This window comes from Sminthopsis crassicaudata, chromosome 1 (assembly GCF_048593235.1).
Source record: "Sminthopsis crassicaudata isolate SCR6 chromosome 1, ASM4859323v1, whole genome shotgun sequence".
Lineage (NCBI taxonomy): Eukaryota > Metazoa > Chordata > Mammalia > Dasyuromorphia > Dasyuridae > Sminthopsis > Sminthopsis crassicaudata.
The window spans coordinates 406,221,440-406,245,088 of record NC_133617.1 but is presented as its reverse complement, the minus strand read 5'-3'; the positions used below and the strand labels follow the sequence as shown (position 1 = coordinate 406,245,088).

General features: G+C 32.0%; 1 protein-coding gene across 2 annotated transcripts in view; it reads left to right on the top strand.

Annotated features, from left to right (window-relative positions):
• TGFBR1 (transforming growth factor beta receptor 1) overlaps positions 1–19,415 on the top strand; it is a 49,316-nt gene extending 29,901 nt beyond the window's left edge. For both annotated transcript variants that reach the window (XM_074280093.1, XM_074280092.1), the window contains exons 4-9: positions 2,045–2,275; positions 4,952–5,119; positions 6,481–6,637; positions 11,552–11,676; positions 14,085–14,215; positions 15,158–19,415. In XM_074280093.1, the coding sequence (XP_074136194.1) occupies positions 2,045–2,275; positions 4,952–5,119; positions 6,481–6,637; positions 11,552–11,676; positions 14,085–14,215; positions 15,158–15,283 (938 nt within the window). In that variant the 3' untranslated portion in view covers positions 15,284–19,415. The remainder of the gene's footprint in view (positions 1–2,044; positions 2,276–4,951; positions 5,120–6,480; positions 6,638–11,551; positions 11,677–14,084; positions 14,216–15,157) is intronic.
• Positions 19,416–23,649: the final 4,234 nt, after the last annotated feature.

Below are 23,649 nucleotides of genomic sequence, written 5' to 3'. Positions count from 1 at the left end.
TCTATCTAAGCCTCTTAAACTCAACATGGACAAAACTGATCTAAATATCTTTCCCTCAAGCCCTTCCCTCTACCTAATTTTCTTATTACTCTGAAGAATTCCTCTAGCTTCCTGATGACCATGACTTGCAACCTAGCTATCATCCTTAACTCCTCACTCTCCCCCCACTGATACAATTTGGTGGCAATAACCTATTTGTACCTCTTTTTCTCCTGACACTGCCACCACATGTTACAAGCCTCATGTCTGAATTATAGTATCCTGGTTACTTCACATCTCTCCCATTCTAGATCATCCTCCCCAGCTACAAAGTAATTTTTATAAAGTGCAGGCCTGACTATCCTCCCCTTCCAATTAATAAACTTCATTGGTTCCCAGTTATCTCCAGGATCCAATAGGTCATTGGATCACTCGTAAAATCATTGTTTTTCATCTTGTGTTTTTGAAGAGAATCAGTGGCATCATAAGTGATATCTTGATTTTTGTGTGAATTGAATTTAAGTGAGACAGAATTGCACAAAGTCTCACTAACCCCTTCAGTCATCAGAGTCCAGTCAGGATGACTGCAAATGAAACACAAAGATCACTTGGGCATCTTTGATTTCTATCCAGACTCTTAAGAGTTTCCCAGCATGTGCTTTGGCCACTTTTATAATCGATGGAACTAGTTGCCCATTCTTCCAGGAGGAAAAGTTCACATGCTTGGGGTACACATTCCCCTATTTCACCAATTGAGTTTGATTCTTGTTAGTTACTCTCAGCTTGGTTTAACCTCTTGGCTAAGGTAGTACCTGACTGTACCAGTTGCATGTGCCTTTTGTAGCCATAGGGAGGGTTGGGTGGCAGGTGAATGCCAAAGCTGGGATGAACAGCTCTGAAAAGGGCTCAGTAAGCTCTCACCCTGGAGATGTTAATGTCTTCCCCCCCCAAAAAAAAAAAACTGTTTATGTCCCGTGGTAGCTAGGTGGTTCAGTAGGCCTGGAATCAAGAAGACTTGGATTCAAATTTGACTTTAAACACTCAAAGCTATGTGACATTGGGCAAGTCACTTTACTTCTATTTGATTTAATTCACTGGAGAAAGATACTCCAGTATCTTTGTCAACAAAACTCCTGCAGAGTCATGAAGAGTCAGACGTGACTAAAACAACAACAACCAAGGGTAAAATAATTATTTGGCTTTTAAAGCCCTTTATAATGAACCCCTTCTTTCTTACCTTTCCACTCTGATTACATCTTATGATTTTCTACTTTAATCTACAATAATATATATTTGTTTTGTTTCACTGCCTAGAAAGCTCTACTTCTGGCTTGTCTAGTTCCTTCAGATCTCAGCTACAATTCTACCTTTTGCAAGAAATCTTTTCCTGAACTCCCTGAATGGTGTTTTCCCTCTGAAATTACTTGTATATATTTTTATTTGCACATAATTATTTACACGTCTCTACCAAGCACTAGCTCCCATTAGACTAAAAGCTCTTTGAGGGCAGGGATTGGACATTTAAAGTCATTTGATGTGACTAAGCTATTCTAAAACTGTCCCCCTTCTCTTTTAAGGTTGGTTTACTTCATTATCACTTTCTTTGATTATTTTTGTGACTTTATCTATATGTCTTTCTGCCTATTATTCCTTCTCTGTTTCTCTATCTTTTCTCAATATAAGCGCCTTTAAAGTTGTACTCAGATGCTAGTTTTTCTCAGGACTTCTCAGCCAGGTGAAGCCTTATTTATTTTAAACTATTATATGCTTAGAGGATCCTTATTTTACTTATTAATTATCTTATTGGTCTAATACCTCACGGTACATTGGGCTACTTTGTAAGGATAGTGACCATGTTCTTATATGGGTTTGTACCTTCATAATTTTTTTTGCAATGTTTCATAGAGAGAGAGAGAGAGAGAGAGAGAGAGAGAGAGAGAGAGAGAGTGTGTGTGTGTGTGTGTGTGTGTGTGTGTGTGTGTGTGTGTGTGTGTGTGTGTGTGTGTAAAATATGAGAAATTATGTAGTTTGGCTTATCTAATAACAATAATGATTTTTTTTTAAGGATTACCATTACTTGTTCAAAGAACTATTGCAAGAACTATTGTATTACAAGAAAGCATAGGAAAAGGTCGATTTGGAGAAGTTTGGAGAGGAAAATGGAGAGGAGAAGAAGTAGCAGTAAAAATATTTTCTTCAAGAGAAGAACGTTCATGGTTCCGTGAAGCGGAAATTTATCAAACTGTAATGTTACGTCATGAAAACATTCTGGGGTTTATAGCAGCTGACAATAAAGGTTGGTAAACTTAAAATTTTTTTATATGTCACTTATAACAAAATCAACTTCTTGAAAAATTCAATAATTAGTGAAATTTGGTCAGAAATGGAAAACTACCATATAAATACCATAAAACAAAGCATCATATAAATGTGAGTATTTATGATTGAAAACAAGATGAAGTGTAAAATTTGATTTATATCTTGACTAAATTTCATTTTATTAGATTCACCTCATCTTTTCAATCTACCAATCTCTTTGGATTGTATAAAATAATTAGTTTAATTTATTTTCAAATAACCATCCCAAATCATTTTCCCTTCTTAGTTCCCCCTTTCTTTTGGAATATCACAAATCTTCTTGTCTCTTAATTGCAATATTTAAAAGATTGTCAGGATCAAATAAGGCAGTGGTAACAAAGTGGGCCATTAGTCATAATCATAAAAGTTGGTAGATGTCATAGAAGTCTTTCCTTTGCACAACTTAATTTTTCATAGTCTGATTTTTGTGTATTGTTCAATTTTAAATGATATTTAGGAAAAATGTCAGAACAGAATTATATATAAATATCAAGAAGGGACTTTTAAAATAATTTAGTAAAAATCTTTTTTCTTTTTAATAGAGGGGAAATTGAACCCAAGGGAAAAAATGACATGTTCAAATTCATTTAACAGACTTCTAGTTTGAAATTTTCCTGACTCCAGGTCCAGCACTCTGTCTATTGCATCACACAACTGCCTTTAAAGAAAGAAAAAAAAAAAAAAAGAAAAAAAAATAACACTTTGTTTACAGAGAATGTTATAGATAATCTCATTTTATCCTTATAACAACCCGGGGAGGTAGGTATTATTATTTCTGTTTTACAGATAAGGAAATTGTAACTTATTCAGGGTCACACAACTGCTAAGTGTCTGAGGCCAAATTTGAACTTTGAGCTTTCTGATTCTAGATCTAATGTCCTGGGCCTCTTATTACCTCTAGGTATTTTGAAATGTGACAGATTAAGATTATTCCTGTGAAATTTAGATGTAAATTATCTCATTATTCAGATCAAGATGCTTATTATGTTTCAAGGTAATCAAACCTATTCCAGATTTTCTACATAGCATCCTCAATTTGATTTTTTATTTGTTCTGGGTAAGGGAAGAAAGTAGTGTTTAAAAGACTTAAACCGTATTTAATTCTTTATTTCCCCTTCCATTGCCTATATTGTTAGAGTTAAAGTTTTCATCTTTTTTTTTTTTTTTTAACACTCTTAGATTCTTAGTCTTTGGCACCATTTTTGCCTTTTTGAGATAGTCCTTTGTCTTTAAACCAAGTAGGATTTTTAGATATTTTCTGGTTATTTTAAGATTATAAGATAACTCTGATTTTGTAACACTCAAGTTTTATGAACTATTCATATAATTAATCAAGCATCAAGCAGTCAATGTATGGATTCATTGACCCATTCTTCCAAAGTAGCCTATTTTCTATTTCAGAAGTTCTAGAGAGTGGGTGATCTAGAGAGATGCTATTTTTTTCTCTCTTTTATAGATACTCAAGTATAAAGAATTATTCAGAACCCAGAAATTAGCAAATAAATAAATACATCAAATCCTTATGTGGGCAAGAGCCACACTTCCCCAACTTCATTGGGGAACAACATCCTTGTTTCTGGTGAAATGTGATTTTGAAACTCAGGATACTTTAGAGAAACCGCATAACAAGTGGAAGATATGGATTGCTAGACCTAGAGTCAGGAAGATTCATATTTCTCAGTTCAAATCTGGTTCAAATATTTTACTAGCTTTGTGACTCTAGACAAGTCACTTAATGTTTACCTTTGTTTCCTCTTCTGTAAAATAGCTAGAGAAAGAAATGGTAAACCACTATAGTTGCTGTTATGGATATCTGCTCAGGTTGGGTTATTGTTCTAAGGGGCCAGCATAGATGAGTGTTGAGATAAGAATGAAAAATTAAATATGACTTGATTTGGTCATTTATCCATTCAATATTGTACCACATTACCCCAGGGACTTTTGTTTGAGTGGAAGACCATTTCTGTAGTTGATGAAACAAGTATAGAGATATTAAATGGCATGTCTAAGATCATGTATATAGTAAATACTATAATAGCAACTCAAATTTAGGTCTTTCAAGGACCTGGTTTGTTCACTGATATAGATTACAAATGCCCTTCAAGTTAGTATATTTTCTTTTAAAAATTTATCTTTATATAGTCAACCTGCTGAAGAGCTTTTTCAAATATAGGTTAGTTGAAAATAGGCTGGGTCACATACACACATAAAATTTTTAAAAATAATACATTGTTATTACTCAATGGAGTGGAAAGATGACCAACTTAGAAGTCAGGAATATAAGCCTCATCTCTGACAAGTCCCTTAGTGTCTCTCTGTCTCTCAGTCTTAGTTTCCTTTCTTTTTAAAATCAGAATTTTAATCGTTGACCTGACTACACTGAAGAGTTATTTTAAGGATCAAATAGATTATATAACACACACACATCTATCTATATATTTATATTTATGTAAAAGCTCTTAGAAAAGTATAAGGTAAATGTCAAATAAAACTTGTAAACCAAGTATAGGTTGGTGTGTTTTAGTATTAAAAGCTAGATGTGACAATTTATGTAACATAATTTAAAATGTTTTACATAAATCTTAGAAAATGTTGCTATTCCTTTGTTTTGCAGACAATGGTACATGGACTCAGCTGTGGTTGGTTTCAGATTATCATGAGCATGGGTCCCTTTTTGATTATTTAAATAGGTACACAGTCACTGTGGAAGGAATGATAAAATTAGCTTTATCCACTGCTAGTGGACTTGCACATCTTCACATGGAGATTGTGGGCACTCAAGGTAGGGTTTCAGGTGTTCCTTCATTATTCATTTAAGTGCAGAATGTTTGAGGAATGATGTAATGTATTTAAATATGTGACTACTAAGAGATGATCTCATGTTGAATTGTAAAATGATTTCTGTTGCTAATTTTCCATAATCAATTTCATCCCCCTGGTATATTACTGTGGATTTAAAAATAGTCTATGGTATCCAGGCTTGGCTCTGATGTTAAAAGGACTTCAAGTACTCTTAAGAATTAGACTAAAATTATGTATTTCTGAGAATGAAAATTTTATATGAAATAGGATTATATGTGTAACCTCTTAGCCGTGCAGCAAAAAAATAGAGTAAAATTAATTTAACTCTTTGTTAAAGTAGAACTCCAAGGTGGAAAGCATAATGTCCCAAGTATCAGGGATCTTGTGTAATTTTTGTCAAGAGCTCCTTCTAGGCCCCTGATCAAAAGCACTCTTCTGCTCTGAAACTGTGAGGAGGGTCCTTGCTCCACTATAGCTGTATAAGCTCTAGGGTGCTAAAGCAGCAAAGAGCTTCCTAAAGCAACCTCCTGTGGGGCTGAGGCTTCTGGAAGCTACGACTATCACTGCCCACCCCATCTTTTCATTTCCCAAGGCCTTCTCACCTTAGTAAACCTTTCCTGCTGACTTTCCAAGTCAACTTTGGCTTCTCAGAGCTGAAAAGTTTGGAAATCAACAGTATTGCCCATTGATTCAGTGGCCCCAAGTCCTGTTCCTGTTTTGCTATAGTAGGACAGGGACTGTGTGAGGATTGTGCACTGGACTCCCACCCTAGTGCCACAGACTTTTTCTGTTGACCTTCTAAGTTATCTTTGACTAAAAAATTGTTCACTCTCTCTTTTTGTGTGTTCTGATACTCTAAAATTTGTTTAGAGTCGTTATTTAAAGGAATTTGGAGGGGTTTGGGGGTAGAGGTTAGGCAGTTCCCTGTCTTTTACTCCCTACTTTGTTATTCTTTATGTAATTTTTTTAAATTAGATTTTTTTTTACTCTCTAGGATAATTTTACACTGTTCTGTTTATCAACTTTGGCAGCATAGAGAAGTTGCTTGCTAATTGATTTGGGGGGGGGGAGCAAACTGGGATCAGAATTTCTGTAACTAATCTCCAGAGTTAATGTTTTTCAGTTCTTGAGTTAGTAGAATAATAGAATTCTTCAAGCTAGAAAAGATTATTAGAACATATATTAGACATAGTTTCTGAAATATTTTCTACCTACCTTTTTATAGTAGGCATTTCTTTTATTTTTTTTTTGTATTTTATTTTTGTCTTAAAAAAAGATTGATTTGTGACTACTGACATATGTTATCTTTTCTACATTCATATTTAACTTTTGTTCCTTTAGGCAAACCAGCAATTGCCCATAGAGATTTGAAATCAAAGAATATTTTAGTCAAGAAGAATGGAACATGCTGTATTGCAGACTTAGGACTTGCAGTAAGACATGATTCAGCCACAGATACAATTGATATAGCTCCAAATCACAGAGTGGGAACAAAAAGGTAAAAAATTTTAAACAGTACTTAATTTTTATTCCTCCCCTTCCAATTTTGTATTTTATTTTTCTCAAACCTATGTTTTATTGATTTCCTATACCCAGTTGTTAGAGGGATTTAAGTTCTTTGCATTCAAAGTAGGAAAGTCTGAGAAGAAGCATACTTAAAGAAAAAGGTGCACACACTTATAGCTAAGAAATTTTTTTCAGCTTGCAACTTTAAATTGGAATAGCCTTTAATCTTTGGATAGAAGAGTGACCTGCTTCTGTCCAATAACATCTAGGCTTTGTTGGGACCTGGTTCTAAGAAGGGGAAGTGCTTTGTCAGTTTTGATTCCTGGGGAAATTCTAGAATGGATCATAGTAGTTAATAAAAATCTAGAAAATAATGTAATGATTACAAAGAACTAGCATGGCTTTAAAAATAGGTTCTGTGAGACTGGGATTCGGTATTCAGTGTCACAGGCTATATAACAACTTTTAGAATTTAAAAACAAATTACTGTTTAGTTAGAAAGATATCAAACTCCCTAGACTTGTATATTTATGTAAATATGTTTTTTGTGTAAAATGCATAAATGAGTTATAAATATGTATAGATGCATGATTAGATTTTTTTTTCTTGCAGCTGTTACCTAAAGATACCCTTCTTAGATGAAATTAAGTATCCTTATCTAATGTTTAAAGACATTCATAGTGGCTTTATTATTGTATCTGAAATTATGGAATCTTAGGGCTAAGGATAGAGGGAAGTTTAAAGGTCTTATAATTTAGTTACTTTTAGTTTGTAGAATGCAAACATAAGGCTTTGGTAGCAAATAATAGGATTAGAACTATTCATTAAAAATCTAGGTCCTTTGACTTCACATCTTGTCTTTTCATTTTATAACTCTTCCCAAGCAGCTTTTTTAGATGTGTTATCCCAGAGTCATCTGATGAATTCTCTGTAAAACTGATATTTCTGTATATAGCATTAGGTCATTATGGAAAAATACTCAGAAGATTTTTTTTTCCTTGAGTCACTTTAAACTCTATTAAAAAGGTTTGTTCTATTTAAAAATATTTGTTCCTGTAGGGATATATAAAGTTTTAAATGGCCAGATCTAAAAATTCTTGTAGTAGTAGTAGTTTTATCTCATTTTATGTATATGAAAGAAATAATGGTTAAGGGTAATTTCTGAAAAAAAGATGCAGTGTGTATATTTTGAATGATACTTGGCACTCTTTGGAGAGTGATTGGAGAAAAATAATTATAGAGGATATTAACATAAGAGGTACTAATGTGATTATAATTTCTGATGCACAGTGTGAAAGTGTCCAGACACATGTTACATATTTTACATCATGGTATATTTATTCAACAGGATATTTGAGTTCTACTGTATGCAAAATACTGTGAAAGGTGAAGTATACAAAAAAATAGTCTCTGATTTTTACAATCTTACCATCCATTAGATGAGAAAAGACACAAATATATAAACAATAACATGTGTGCAGACATATATTCAAATGCATAAATGTGTGTGTGTCTCCTGTAGTCCATGCCTTGCAAAAAGGTCCTATGAAGCACCTTCAAATATTAAGATATTTCAATTTCTATTTTTGACAAAGTATAATCACTGGGACAATTTTTAAAATTCTATAGGAAAATTTTTCTAGAGAACAGCTTTCATATATTTCCCAGACTATTTAAAGTACTTCCCACAAGTCCATACAAAACCCCCTGAAAGTCTAAGAATGCTAACAAAATAATCATTAATTAAACATTTCATTTGTAAATGGTATTATTTTTAGGTAGGTCATGTTTTTTATATACTAGAGTTATGTATATTTTTTCAAGAGACCTCAGTTTACTGCAAAATAGAAACTACTTTTTTAACCATTTTATAGGATTTTTTTTTAAGGGAAGCAACCAATGATTGTCATGTCAGGAAACCTGTGTCTGGTCCTGTACCTACACTACTTAAATAGCTATAAGACCTTGAACAGATCCTTAGAACTCATTTTTATTCCTGTGGAAAAGTAGGTTAGGATTGAATTGTGGAGGGTCTTGAATGCTAATTTGACAAGTCTGGTCTTTTATCCAGTAAACAGAGGAAAATCTGAAGGTTATTGAGTAAAGGAGTAATGTGATTACAGCTTTGCAATAAAAGATTGATATGGTAATAGTCTTCTTAAGGTAAATTTGGAAAGAGGTGGATGGGTAAAATTCTCCAGGATGCCTAGACATTATATACCCATAATCCCTGCTATTGGGAAGACTGATGCTGGCAGATCTCTTGGAATATTGAGCTTCAGTGGACTAAGTCACTCGTGGTTTACTCTTAAGTTTAGCATTGTTATGGCGAGGTCCCAGCCCAAGATAGAGATTGGAGAATCAAAACTCTTATACCAATTGGAGTAGACATGGGCCTATGGCCCTTGTACTTTTAGCCTAGGAGAAATAGGGAGGCTCATTTCTATCTGTCTCTCTTTTAGTCTGACAAGATAGTTTAAACAAGAAAGAAATGGCTAAAAGGGGGAAAGTTAAAAGTATTTTGTGACTTAGGCAAGAGATAACAAGAACTTTAGAACAGAGTGGAAATACTGGGAATGGAAACAAAGGGAAAGCTATTTTGAAGGTAGAACATATGGGACCTATCGCCTTATTAAATAAAAAAGTAAAGAATAGAAAAGAACTAAGTTGACTTCATATTCTAAGCCTTAGTTTTCTGGGAGCATATAATAGCTTCCTTAAGTCTGTCCTTTGGGGGCCCAACAAAGTAAGTCTAATCCTTCTTCCACATAATAGGGTTTCAGCTATTATGTGTTGTTCTTCCCCTCTAGTCTTTTTCAGTTACACACTCGGCATCTCTGAGATTCTTTCTGAGATTATACTGGTTACCATTATATTCCAGTTACCTTCTTCTCAAAGCTCTATAACTAATCATTGCTCTTTTTCATAGTGGGCACCCAGAACTGTATTCAGCACTCAAGTTGTGGTGAGAACAGGGGAAATAATAGCCAGATCATCACCTCCCTTATCTTGATTGCACTGGTCTTTCTGGGGTGCTGTATTATACTTATTTTCTACTAAAGTCCACAGATTTTTTGAACTGCTGAGCATACCTACTTAACCATATCTAGTTTATACATGTAAAGCTTGTTTTTTATGTAATTTTAGAATTTAGAACTTTGAAAATTTAGAATAAAAATATTTTATAATTTCTAAGATAATATGTATTAGATAGCATCTTTTATTTCTGTCCTGTATTCTAGCTTGCCAAAATCTTTTTCTGATCCTATTTCTGGCATTTATTGTGATTGTTCTACCTCTCCTAGGTTTGTGTTATCTGTAGATTTGATGAGAATAGTTTAGTTTATATAGGAATGATCATTGAAGCCATGACAGTGGATAAGATCATCAGAAGAGATTTTTGATACCAAGAGTTAGGAAGTAAGAGGATTCACTTCTTCATTGCATAAGATTTTTTCCTTGGAATTGGTGAGGGGGGGAAGTTAATGAGGAAGTAAAAGTGAGTTTGTTAAATATCAGTAACATTATTTAAAACAATAAGAGGAACCAGTGAACTGAACAGATGAAAAATTTAAGAAAATACAGTGAGAACCAGGAGAGTTCATTGTTAGCGAAGCTGTGAGAAAAGAGTTCTAGGAAATTCATCTTCAGTGACAAATATAGAAGAAAAATCACTAAGAAATTAAGATTAGGGCTTGAACCTTGAATTTCCCACTTTGTCCCCTCTACTTTGTACACATTTTTCTGTTTTACAGCTAACTAGCTCAACAGTCTCCCTTATCAAGAGATCAGTGCTGTGTAATATACGAATCATTCTGTCACAGATAGAATGATCAAGTTAGGATGGTATAGTGAAAAAAAATTTTTTTTGGTCTGAGCCCATAATTTCATTAGTATTAGAAACTCTCAGTGAAGAAATTTTCTCTGACAACACAGATGGTTCTGCATCTTAATAGAATTGCCTGACCTTAAATGATCACCTGGCCAGTATGTATCAGAAATAAAATAATATTCAAAGTAAATAAAAGCTAAAATTTAACAATATTCATGATATAGTTAAGATTACAAGAACTAACAGTTAAGTTAAGGAATATTAATGTTTTTGTTCAGTCATTTTCAAGAGTCTGTCTATCTCTTTGTTGAGTAAATAATTGCGCAGTCTGGGTAAGGTCATTATGCTGCTAGTCTCTGAATAAGTGTCTTTATAATAAGAACAGGAATAGACAGTAAAACATTTTATTTAATATTCAGATACCTTCACACTTCATTTATTATATATTGACACAGGTAACCCTTAATTTGAATTCTTTACTCTTAAGGATATATGAAAGCTTTTCACATGTAAGTATAGATATGGAAGAATTCTTCAGTTTTATTTTATATGTTCATTGTTTTTGGAGTTAAAATTATAAAATGGTCTTTAAAGGAAAAAAATTCATTAAGATATTTTTGAATACTCCTCTGCTTATCACTATAGATTTCTCTTAACTTTCTTTAAGCCACAACTACAATCTTACCTTCCATTGCAGTGGTCCTTAAACTTTTAAAATAGGGGGCCAGTTCACTTTCCCTCAGACTGTTGGAGGGCCGGACTATAGTAAAAATAAAAGCTCACACTCTGTCTCCACCCCTCAGCCCATTTGCCATAATCTTGTGGGCCTCATAAACATCCTCAGTGGGCCAGATGCGGCCCGTGGGCTGTAGTTTGAGAAAACCTGTTCTATAGTAAGCCTTCCCTAACCTCTCTTAATTCCAGTGCCTTTTCTGTTAATTTCCTGTATATATATTTGTAGCTTGTTTTGTATACATTTGACTGCCTTGTGTCTTCTTTTCTGTCCCTAGCTCTTAGCATGATACCTGGCACATAAAGAACTTTTAAGGTTTATTGATTGATTTTTCTTAATAGATACATGGCCCCAGAAGTTCTTGATGATTCCATAAATATGAAACATTTTGAATCATTCAAGCGTGCTGACATCTATGCAATGGGATTAGTTTTCTGGGAAATAGCTCGGAGATGTTCAATTGGTGGTAAGTTATAATTTTAGACACATGAATATTATCTCACTATCTCAAAAGGCTGTGAGGAATGTGCTTTCTAAAAGCTGCATAGGACTATATAAATATAAAGTTTTTTTTAAAATATCCCAAAGGATATTACAAATAAATTGCTAAAATAAAGCCTTTTAGTAAATCTACTATATAAAGGCGATCTCTTAATTCCACTTATAAAGGGAAGAAAAGGGAGACATTTTCGATTATGGAAAAGAAAATAACCTATTTCCAGGTATCTTTGGTTTTTTCCCTCTTTGTTGCTATTTACCTTTTTCTATTCTGATGTTTGGAAATACCTGTTAGGGATAAATTAAATTCTGGAAATTATCAAAAGTATGGTTATCTGTCCAAGAGAAGTTGTTACTTAGGAATCAACTTATATATAATATGGATCATACTTTGAACTGAGAAGAATGTCATCAGGTATTTGTGTCAACAAATAAATTCATTCCAAAGGAATTTTCTCATTTAAACATCAGTTCCTATAATACCTTTTCCCATTATTCTTATTTCCTTTATGATATATATGCTTAACTTAGAATGTGTTATTATACACAATATCTTTTTGTTCTCATTTATGAGTTAACAATCAACATAGACTAATAAATGTATACCCATTTAAAACATAGTAACACAAGAAATTATTTTTAGAAATGTAATAATAATGCATTTGTTAGTAGAATGGGTCCAAAGAGAGGATAGATTAATTTACCTCTATTGTAGAAATGTATGTCAAACCGGAAATGACAATTTCCTCCCAAATATGTAGTATTATATACATTAATGCAATGTACTCATATACCCCTTACATCCCCATTGAAAAAGAAGGGCAACTCTTAGAAGTACGATATATAAGACTATATAATTTGTCTTCATTAGGGGCAGCTAGGTGGCGCATTGGATAGAGCATCAACCTTGAATTCAGGAAGTTCAAATCTGGCCTCAGACACTTAACACTTCCTAGCTGTGTGACCCTGGGCAAGTCACTTAACCCCAATTGCCTCAGAAAAGAAAAAAATATAATAATAATAATTTGTCTTCATTAAATATATTATGACTTGGGTTTTTTTTTTTTTTTTGAACTTTCTGGTTTCCAGTACCATCTGAATCCATGTGTAAAGAGAGCAGATGTATACATTTTTAAAGTATCTTCTGTTTGATTGTTTTAATATATTGGATAAAGAGACTACTGGTTGAGAGGAAGAACTATACCCTTTTAAAATAGCTTGAAAATCATGCTATAGTATCTAAAAAAATAAACAAGAATAAAGGAAATCTATATGGAATATTTCTTCTTGATGGGAAAGAGCAGATTATTGAGACAAACGTGTAACAGAAGCCAAAATAAAGAACTTTAAAATCAAGTTATATCTTCTGGGTAGAGAAGACCAATACTAATAATGAAGATATCTGTTTTTATTTTTGTATGTGATATAAAAGGGTAAGAGTTTGTGTCCATATCTATGCAACATGTATTTATATAGAATTTTTAATATAACAATGTATAAGATATGCTCTTAAAAAAGTGTATCTTGATCTAATGTCTATCTCATTACCATGGATGCATATAAAGTAAAATATACAAATAGATAGCTTATTAATTTGATAGTATATAGGTGATATAAACATCAATGTGCCAATTTATTGTGGAGTTATTTAAACAGATATTCTCTTTGTTTCCTTTACTTATACACTTAGAAATGAGGGCATTAAGTGCTATCAAATCAATAAAGAAGCTTATCTATTTTAGTTTATTTTATAAGGGTGTCTACTATTGACAAAACATAGTGTATTAGTATATAAATATGCTACAAATACGTGTGTATTTATATATAATATATATATTATACACATGTCACAGGTCGTATTTTCATATGAGTTGCCTTTTGTATGAACTAATTTAAATGCATGGAGATAAATGGCAATTAACATTTTGGATGTTTGTATGTTCAGAACAAGCCATAACTGCTTGAAGACATACCTATGTAAACCTTCATACAACCAGTATCTTAATCCTAATCCTGCTTCTCACACATTCTAGTTATATGAACATTTTACCTCTCTGTAGCCCTAAAAGCTTTGCTTTTGTTGACTTAGTGAAGGAAATTTCTTATACCAAAGAAAACAAAAATGAATAAATATTACATTATTTTTTTCAGTCACTTGACCTAAGCCACTTTAAACAAATACCTTCAGTGAAGATATGCATCTTAGAGCTACTGATGTGGTCTTTATTTTAAGAGGTTAAAGCATGTTTCCCTGCTCCAAAGAAATTATTTTAGTAAATAAAGAACAATCATCCTTGAATTAAATGCAACTTATAGTACTTTATAAAGTGCACGTCTCATTGTATATATATATATATATTTTTTTAAACAAACTAGGAATTCATGAAGACTACCAACTGCCTTATTATGATCTCGTACCTTCTGATCCATCAGTAGATGAAATGCGGAAAGTTGTTTGTGAACAGAAGTTACGACCAAATATTCCAAATCGGTGGCAGAGCTGTGAAGTAAGTGTTGCTTATAATTATTGTATAATTTTTAGCTTCCAGTATTTAGGGAAAGTTTCATTTGTTGAATTGAAGACAAGACATAAAATAATTTTCATATGAACTAATTTAAATTCATGAAGATGTATCAATTGACATTTTGGTTGGACACCAATTTATGCAGAATTGTATTCAGAACAAGCCATACTGCTTGAAAACACATATATTTAAGCCTTCCTATAGCCAGTTTCTTAATCATTAATATCCTTTTCCCCTCTCTTCCATTTTATCAGGATTGTTTTGTGAGAGGAAGTAGTAGACTATAAGCATCATAACTCTTAATTCCAGTGCAGATTGCTAATTGAACATCTTGAATTAGGATGCTTGGATAAAGACAGTCTACCAAAACTTAACTTTTTTGTATCAAAACCAAAACCTTAATTTTTATTTCTTTTCACAGATAGACCTGTGTATTTCTCATTTAGTGAGATCTATTGAGTAGTTCTGTTGGTAATCTTAAATACTTTAATCACAAATACATTTATTGGAAGTTAATTGGCATTTTGTTAATGAGCAATGGCTAAAGCTTATAATATTTTCTTGAAAGTATTATTTAGATCAAAATCTTCAAAAAACATAATGAAGTTTTGTGATATTGCATTAAAAAACTCAGCTTAACTTTAGCATTAAATTTTATTGATTCTATTTTTAAAAGTTTAAAAACTGAAACATTAAATCTTATGGAGTATAAAGTGTTGATTTTGGACTAGTCATTTTTGCTCTCTGTGCCTCCATTTAATCTTTCAAAAAATGGTTGCAAAATCCATTCTTGCCTTCTTTATAAAATTATATATTTATGCATCTTATGTCACAAATATGTACCTATAAAAACTAAATAAAAATCTTAAGGTTATTTTCTGGATTACCTATAAAAATGTTGATTTTTGTTTTCTATTTCTGCAGGCCTTGAGAGTTATGGCCAAAATTATGCGAGAATGTTGGTATGCCAATGGAGCAGCTAGGCTTACAGCTTTACGTATTAAGAAAACATTGTCACAACTCAGTCAACAGGAGGGTATAAAAATGTAATTCAACATTTCAACCGAATAACACTATAGATCCATATCTACTCCTGGGTTTTCATTTGGAAGGTCAGTTGTTCTACCTCACTGAGAGGGAACAAAAGGATATTGCCTCCTTTTGAAACATGAAAGTGACAGTGGAGTACTACTTCCCAGGATTACTGTGGACCCAAGAAGAAACTGTGTGGGTTCTTTCTGTGCACTATGAACACCTCTTTCCCAGGACAGTAACATAAAAAAAAAAACAGTTGTGTAGTCTCTTTATTTTTATTAACATGAAAGTTGTTTTTTAAAAGTTGATTGCCAGTCTTAACTTTAGTTATCTCTGCTAAAGATTTATCTTTTTAAAAGGGGGAGCTGAATTGTACAGGACGTTATTAGTAATGTAAGTGATTTAATTCTGGTTAGTACAATCTCAAAGTATTCTGAACCACTAAAATTATCCTTGATTCAGACTTTGAATGTACTACAATTTAATTTTCAGGATCTTTCAGAACTAAACTATCCTTATGAAATTCACCTTGAATTTTAAAATGACCTCATCTAATTGAGAACTTAATTTATGCAGTTATATTTTGTATACTATTATTTCACTTATTCAGAATCACAAGCCTTCAAAATGAAATTGTATTATACCAACAAGTGCCACTTCTTTGTCTTTCTAATTCAAATTAGTAAAATTGTATAAAGTCTACTTTTACATAATTACATCTATAGAGGCTAAATTCAAAAGGTTATTTTAGCTGATTGAAAATACATAGTATTTTGGGCATATAATGATACCATTCTTTAAAAAAAAAATCTTTCCAAAATATGCTTCTAAACCACTATGGAAATTAGATAGTATTAAAGTTAGCTGATTTACTTATGGTCATATTTTAATAGTATGCTATTGAGTTTCAATTGTAATATCAATAGAATTTCTAAAATTAAGTGGCACTCTTTAAATGCTTATAGTATTTAAATCATTTAAAATGAGCATAAAGTCTAAATTTTTTAAAAAGGGAAAGTTTGCTATATTTAGCGGCTTGTAAAAAGTTATTTGTTTATGGCTCTATCAATCTTTTTCTTTTATCTGATCAAAAACTGTTAAAAGCCTGTTAAAAGTTCAGTAGATTTTTTTCTTTAGGAAAGTTGAAAGCAAGTTATAGGTTGAAAGATAATGGTTGTACAAGATATAAGTGCATCAGTTAAGTTGAAGCTGAAGTGTTTGAGGTATCATTAGAACCTGGAAGAAGATAAAGCTTTGAATTTAACTTTTTCTCTTTGTAATGTGAGCAGAATGTCACAACATGTTCAATATGTGTATTTGAATTTAATTTACTACTTGGTGTTTGAGACAAGAAAATCTGTTAAGTATCTGTTTTTAAGTCAAGTACAGAAAGTAAATTTGTCATAGGCTTCAAATTAGCAAATTAAGTTAAAAGCTGTCCTTTTCTTCCACTGCTATAAAATCTTTTCAGTGTTTGCCCAGTTTTCAAAGTTTTTATTTAATCACTATGATCCATCAATTTCTAAAACATCCCTTAAGATAGCTGGCAAGTTAAGTCTTTGAATTCATAGTGTTATCCAATTTAAAATAAATAATTGGAGTAATTTCATAATATTTTTATTTTAAAAATGATAGTCATGCAACAGAATAAGAGTTGCATTATAATATCTTGTCTCATAAAATCTGAAAGAACATATATAAGAGACAATTAGTCCAAAACCAAAGTAATTTTAGAATTAAGTGATATGTTATTTATGAATTTAGCATTTATTTCACTTATTTAAAGACTTCATGAGTAAAATCACTAATACATACAGATAGTAGTCTAATTTCCCTAAAATTGAGGGTTTTTCCCCCCTATAGTTATCCCCTCCAAAAAGTTTGGGAGGTTCATTTTTGTAATTGTTATCTTATTAAGCAGAAAATAGGTGCCTCTAGCTTTTTGAACAATTTTTTAAAATTGAGATTTAGCAGTTTGCTTTTATTAAATTCAGGGGACCAATACATTTTATCATTTAAAAGATTTTTTTTGTCATTTTAAGAATATACCAAAATTTCTTGTCTAATTAAAAAATTGTAATGCATGACTTTACAATTTGTGAAAAGTAAAACTTCAGCAAAGAACATATTTAATATCATTATAAGAAAGGTTGCATTAACATTAGACTGTTCCTGGCTATACTGTTCTTAAATCAGGGATTTCAAATAGTAAATTTCTTTATTAGGTTCTAATATAGTTTTATTTATGAATAAGATTTTGGGTCAGTGATTGTTTAAAAATAATCCCAAATTAATACTGGAAAAGATGGCTTAAAAGTAAAAATGAACATTTGTGTGGCAATAACTCTTAAGTGAAAATAGCTTGATGGTGTTAGTTTGGTAATATGGAAACAGTTGCCTTTCTTGCATGCCGTTTACATTTCATATATTTAATCCTAAAAATATTCATTGTGAGTAAAGATGTCATCTGTCCAGAAACCCCATTCTCACCCTGAAAAGAGAGCTACAAAACAAAGCATATATTGTGTCTACAAGCAGCACCAGTTCTACAATGTTATTCTTTGAACTAATTTAGTGTACAACTTTTTCCTAGTGAGTTTCTTTGCATTTCCCTAGGGTCTTTTGGTTTCCCTACTGTTTAATACTATACCTTAATTTTCTGTGAATAAGGCATGACAATGGTAACCAATTTTCAGGTTAAACTAGTCTTATTAAAATCTGCCAGTAGACTGTAGCTTTCTAGGTGAAACTGCCACAGACTTGTATACAATTTGGGGAAATGACAGAGGTGCCAGTTGTAGCATTATTGATTGGGCTAAACATCATGAAAAGCACGGGAGAGCCCCCCCCCCTCCACAATAGTAGATGTGTGGGAGCTATACCTTTGCTTTGGCCAGGTTCAAAATACAATCAAAAGGTGCCTACATTATGCAAGAATGGACATTGCTGTAATAAGTACTAAATTTACCTTTCCTTAACTAAATTTAGAAGGCTTGATTAGTCTGTCATTTTGCATCATGTAAGCCAATGTTTCCTAGTTTTTACTAAAAAAAAAAGTATGATATGCAGACTAAAAGTATTATTAAAAAAAGAAAAATGAAATCTGTATTAATTTTTGTAATGTTTCAACAATATTTTATTCATGTCCTTTTTTTGAACCAATGATTGAAAGTGAAATGTTAAAGGTATTTCTTTTGGCAAATGAGAGAGGAGATTCTTATTCGAATTTGGCAGACTAGGTTTTAGAAAATGACAATTCTCAGATAGTTTCAGTTCTTTAAGAGTAGTACTAGATTGGACAGCTACTGATGCTTCAATGAACTATTTGGAATGCTGGAATAAGTTCAGAATGAAAATGCTAGAATCTGAATGCTGGATTTCTTGGACATTTCAGAGATGACAGTACAATATTGGCACTTTTCACACCACTGCTAAATTTTTGTGTTATACTTTTGAAAATGTGGCTAATAACATTTGACTCTTTGTAGAGCATAAGCTTTCATTAATTTTTCTAAACAAAATTTGTAAAATAAGTCATGAACCATTTTTATATCTTTTTTCACATCGTGCCATTGAAAATGATTATAGAGGTATTTGGTGTTAATTTACATGTAAAGAAAATGCTTCAATATATCATTTGCTTTAAACCTAAATTACCTCTTGAAAGACCAAGGTACATTTACCTCATTGTGTATATAATGTTTTAATATTTGTCAGAACATTCTCTTGATTTGCAGTTGTTTCTATAAACTATGGGTATTATATCGCTAAATTTACAACTCCAATGGTACTGTTGTTTATAATTGTGCCCCATATGACACTATCTATCCTTTCTATTTTCTGTATTTTAATTGTATTATTACAAATTGTTGTGGTTTTCAATATAGCATATGCCCTTCTAGAGATGTACAAATTATGCCCTGTATAAAATTTACATTTTAGGTGAATAAATTTGCAAAGCTTATAAAGAAGAAAAAAAATCACAAATAAATTTCCCCATAAAATTTTGGAAACTATATATTGTATTTGTAGTACATAACCAAAATGGATTGTAAGTAGAAAGTAGAAGAGTAATGCTTATGTTAGCATTTTAACACTACAATAGAAAGATTAAAGCAATGCAAATAAACTACTTTTTTTCCAAGCACTATTATTACAAGTTTAAGTGTGTTGAGTGTGTTATATACTGTATTTCCATTTTTTTGCTGAGGCAATTGGGGTTAAGTGCCTTGCCCAGGGTCACACAGCTAGGAAGTATTAAGTGTCTGAGACCAGATTTGAACTCATATCCTCCTGACTTCAGGGCTAGTGCTCTATCCACTGGGCCACTTAGCTGCTCTTATATACTGTAATTTCAAACAAAAATAGGCCATCACCATTAAGAAACTTTATTAATAAAATGGGTAGAGGACAGGCATTTTTGGGCAAGATGGTTGAGTAGTTGTCATGTTTAATTCCAGCTCTCCTTTATCACCTCAAAGTGCAAGAAAAGCAACATGCACATAGGAGAGGAAACAGTACAAAAGGTAGGAGGAAATACCTAAGGGAAATTTCATAAAAACAGCAGAGATTAGAGAAAGGAATTAGCAATAATATTATTGATATGGAAAAATAATAAATATTAGGTAACAAAAGACAAGTAGAAATCTCCATAAGAAAGGAATAATGTTGAAATACAAACTAGATGCTCATTTCCCCCAAAATTGAGACTGGAACATTCTCGAGAAACTTTAGAATGATTTTTAAATCTAGAGCTTTGGAGGACAATACAAGGAAGAAAATTTATTCTATTAATAAAAGGATAAGATAATTGATTTAGAACAAAAAGTTAACTCTTAAAGCAATGTGCAGTAAAAATTGCATAGATGGAATAAGTAGTGCACATTCAAAAATTGATAAGGTAAGATATTTTATGTCTTAACAAACAGAATACAATTGTAAAACTTGAAGACCTAGCTTGGCAAAATAATCTGACATTTAATGGTCTCCCAGAAATCATAGTTTTCCAATGACTCAGAAAATCATGCAAAAATATTACAGTGAAGATACAGTATTCACATACTACTGTCATAAAGCAAACTTAAGTTTAATTCAAGATACACATTTTTAATAAGTAATCTGAAGAAGGAATTTTACATATTGAACACTAATTCAAAGTACAGAGAGAGATTATTCATTGGCAACAAGAAATAAAAGGCTCGAATGTAATCAAAAAGAAATTAAATTGGTTGATTCTAAAAATACATTACCTAAAACATACTCTGAAGAAAAGATTAAACTCCAAACATTCTTCCTAAGAAAATCGGATATGCAGTATTTGACATGCTCAGATTATACCTTGTAATTCAATAAAATTGTAGCTATTAAAGTGAGTTACTAAATGTTGTATAGATTCAAAGAATAACTCATTGATCATTATGTTAAAGAAAATGAGACAATTTATGAAGGGATTGTAGTCGGGGTGGGGATGCTAGTAAACTTGGCTCGTTTAATAAAATGGGTCGTGATTTGAGCATATAAGTAAAAATAAACAATCCAGTTGCTATCAGATTTTTATGGTTTTTATTCATTCTGTCTACAAATTCAACAATCCTAAACAAGTACAGAGTAATTTTGAAAATCGGAAAGGAGGACCAAATAAACCTGAAATAAATTTTGAACTGATAAAATATATTTTTTAAAGTTAACTAATTTGACAAAGATTGGAAGAGAAGAGAAAACTAGTATCAATTTTGAACTGAGTGTGGAAAGGAGAAAGGCAAGAGGAAGAGTTTGAACAGTACAATGTTAGAAAACAGGATTAAAAGTCAGAGGACCCATATTCACATCCCAACTGCCACTTACTAATGTGACCTCAGGCAAGTCAGTTAGCCTTTGCCTATTTCCTCATGTAAAAAGAAGCGGTTGAACTAGATGAACTGTAAGAATCCTAGATCTAAATTAAAGTAAGTCATCTCATTAAAGTCATAAGCTACCATGCTAACTATATGTTAGCAACTGATATATAAATGAATGGCTTTAAAAAATACTTTTAACAAAAGAAAAGGATTACCTCAACCCAACCAAAAAAAAAATAATAATAAAAATTGAACAGTTAACTCTCATAGACTAAATGGATTTGAGTGAATTCTGTATCAACGCTTAAAATTAATTCCTGCAGTGTATAAGCTATTCTTTATCAAGCTTCCTATTAGGCAAAGAGAGGCCTTAACTTGGGAGCATTAAAAAAAGGAAAAGTCTATAGGACTAGTAATAGAAATTGATGATGTACAGATAAGTAGATGGTATAGCAATATATCCCCCCAAAATCACTTATTACCACGGATTCAAGAAGGCAAAAATGATTAAACTTTAGCCTAATTAATCATCTTGATGATAGTGACATAACGATTACATCAAATGCTGGAAAGGTTTTTTTTAATAGACTAATACATTAAAAATGCTACAACAAATTCATTCAAAAGCATTTATATAAAACAAAAGCCTAGTATAATTTGTAAAAGGGAAGCACTAGAACCTTTCCTAGGGAGATCAGTGCTAAAGTAAAGAATGTCCACTGTGTTCACTATTACTAGATATATTAGTTAAAACGGCTAACTACAAGAAGAAAATAGAATTGAAGCTACAATTTATAGTTTAATTCTTCAAACCAGCATCAAATTAAGCCCAAAGCTTGAGGAAAATAGCAAGATAATTCCCAAAAATCTTGATTTTTTTTTTGTTTCTAATAATTCAAAAGTGATCCTATTGAAAAACTGAACTGCATAAGATAACTGCGAAGTAACTTATTGTGATTCCAAGAATCACCTAGGAATGATAAAAATAGAACTACAAAAATAAGTAAAGGAAAAGCTATTAAAATAGGAATTGAGAAGTCCTGGAACTTTGGGCAATGGCATGTCATTTAAAGCAGAGTCAGTGTACTTCAGTAAAGAACAGGATGAATTATCAATTGATATAAATAAGCAGCTCTCGAATTAAAAACTAGTGACAGTCGTATGTAAGATTTCTGTTAAGAATAAAGTCAAAACTCAATTCATCGTTCATCAAGCAATTGAAAACAACACAATATTGAGTAGACGACTATTAAAAAAAAAACAAATTACTGCAGGGTTGATGAATAACAACAACCAAAAAAAAAAAAAAAAAAAAAGGTCCCATAGACATCTATTTTAGCAGAACTTTTTTTTAAGACAGCAAAGAATTGCAAATAGATCTATATTTATTGGAGAATAATTAAACAACTTGTGATGTGAATGTGATGAAATGCAGTGTTATGGAAAATAATTATGATAATACTGAAAAACAGAGAAAGACATCAATTGAAATGAATTAAGTAAAACCAGGAAAACTCCAACAATAACAACATCAAAAATCCCTGAAAACTGAGTATTATGAAATTTTAATGGTTAAGCTTGGCTCAAAAAAAAAAAAAGATACATGAAAAGACTCTAGGGGTGTGTGTATGGGGGGAGGGAAATAGATCAGATTATGAATGTATATACTTCATATATTATCAGACTTTCAATTGGACAATTCATTTGGTTTTGATGAGGTGTTATTTTTTCATCTAAACTTTTGTTATGGGGGATTAGTCTGGAATTTAAATACACAGAAATTCAAATGTGGGTGATACAAAAATTAAAAAATACCAATTCAAGTTTATTTTTAAATTTTTACTGATTATTAAATTACATGTCTTTCATTTCCAAGTATAGTCTCTCCCATCATCAGCCATCTCTTGTTGTAAGGAATAAATAACAGAGGGAAATGCATTTCAGCAAAACTTATAGTAACAATCTGATAAAATATATGTAACATTCCATATCCTTAGTTCTAGAGGAAATTTAGTCCCTTAAACTTTATTTTTTAGAAGCAAATGGAAGATCTCTTAACCCAATGAAAGTTGTTAACATATCATTATTTTCAAGGGATTTCCTTTCCCTTTTCCCCATTCATGTCTTTCTGGCATCCTTCCTCATGGGTTATGGCCCCTTAGTGATCAGTGTGGAGAAATTCCTCCAGGAAAGTTCTGAGAGTCAATCTGAATAACAAGTAGATCCATTAAGTTCCAGCTAGAATAAAAAATGCCAGCTCTTTCTGGACCCATGGAGAGAGAGTCATGTTAGCATGGAATACCTCTCTCTGGTATATTAGTTTTTAGAAATGATGGCCTTGCCCATTCAAGATAAATGACTCTTGGCAGACATGGCTAATTGACCTGTCTGCACTTAATGGCATGAAATTTCACCCCCAATCATGGACATCCTTGTACCAGACTAGCATATTCCTGTTTGCCCACTGAGAGCTGTTAGTTGGGGGAGGGAAGACAGGGAGAAATGGAAGTGTTGCTGATATAGTTTGCATGGCTTCTATGTAGT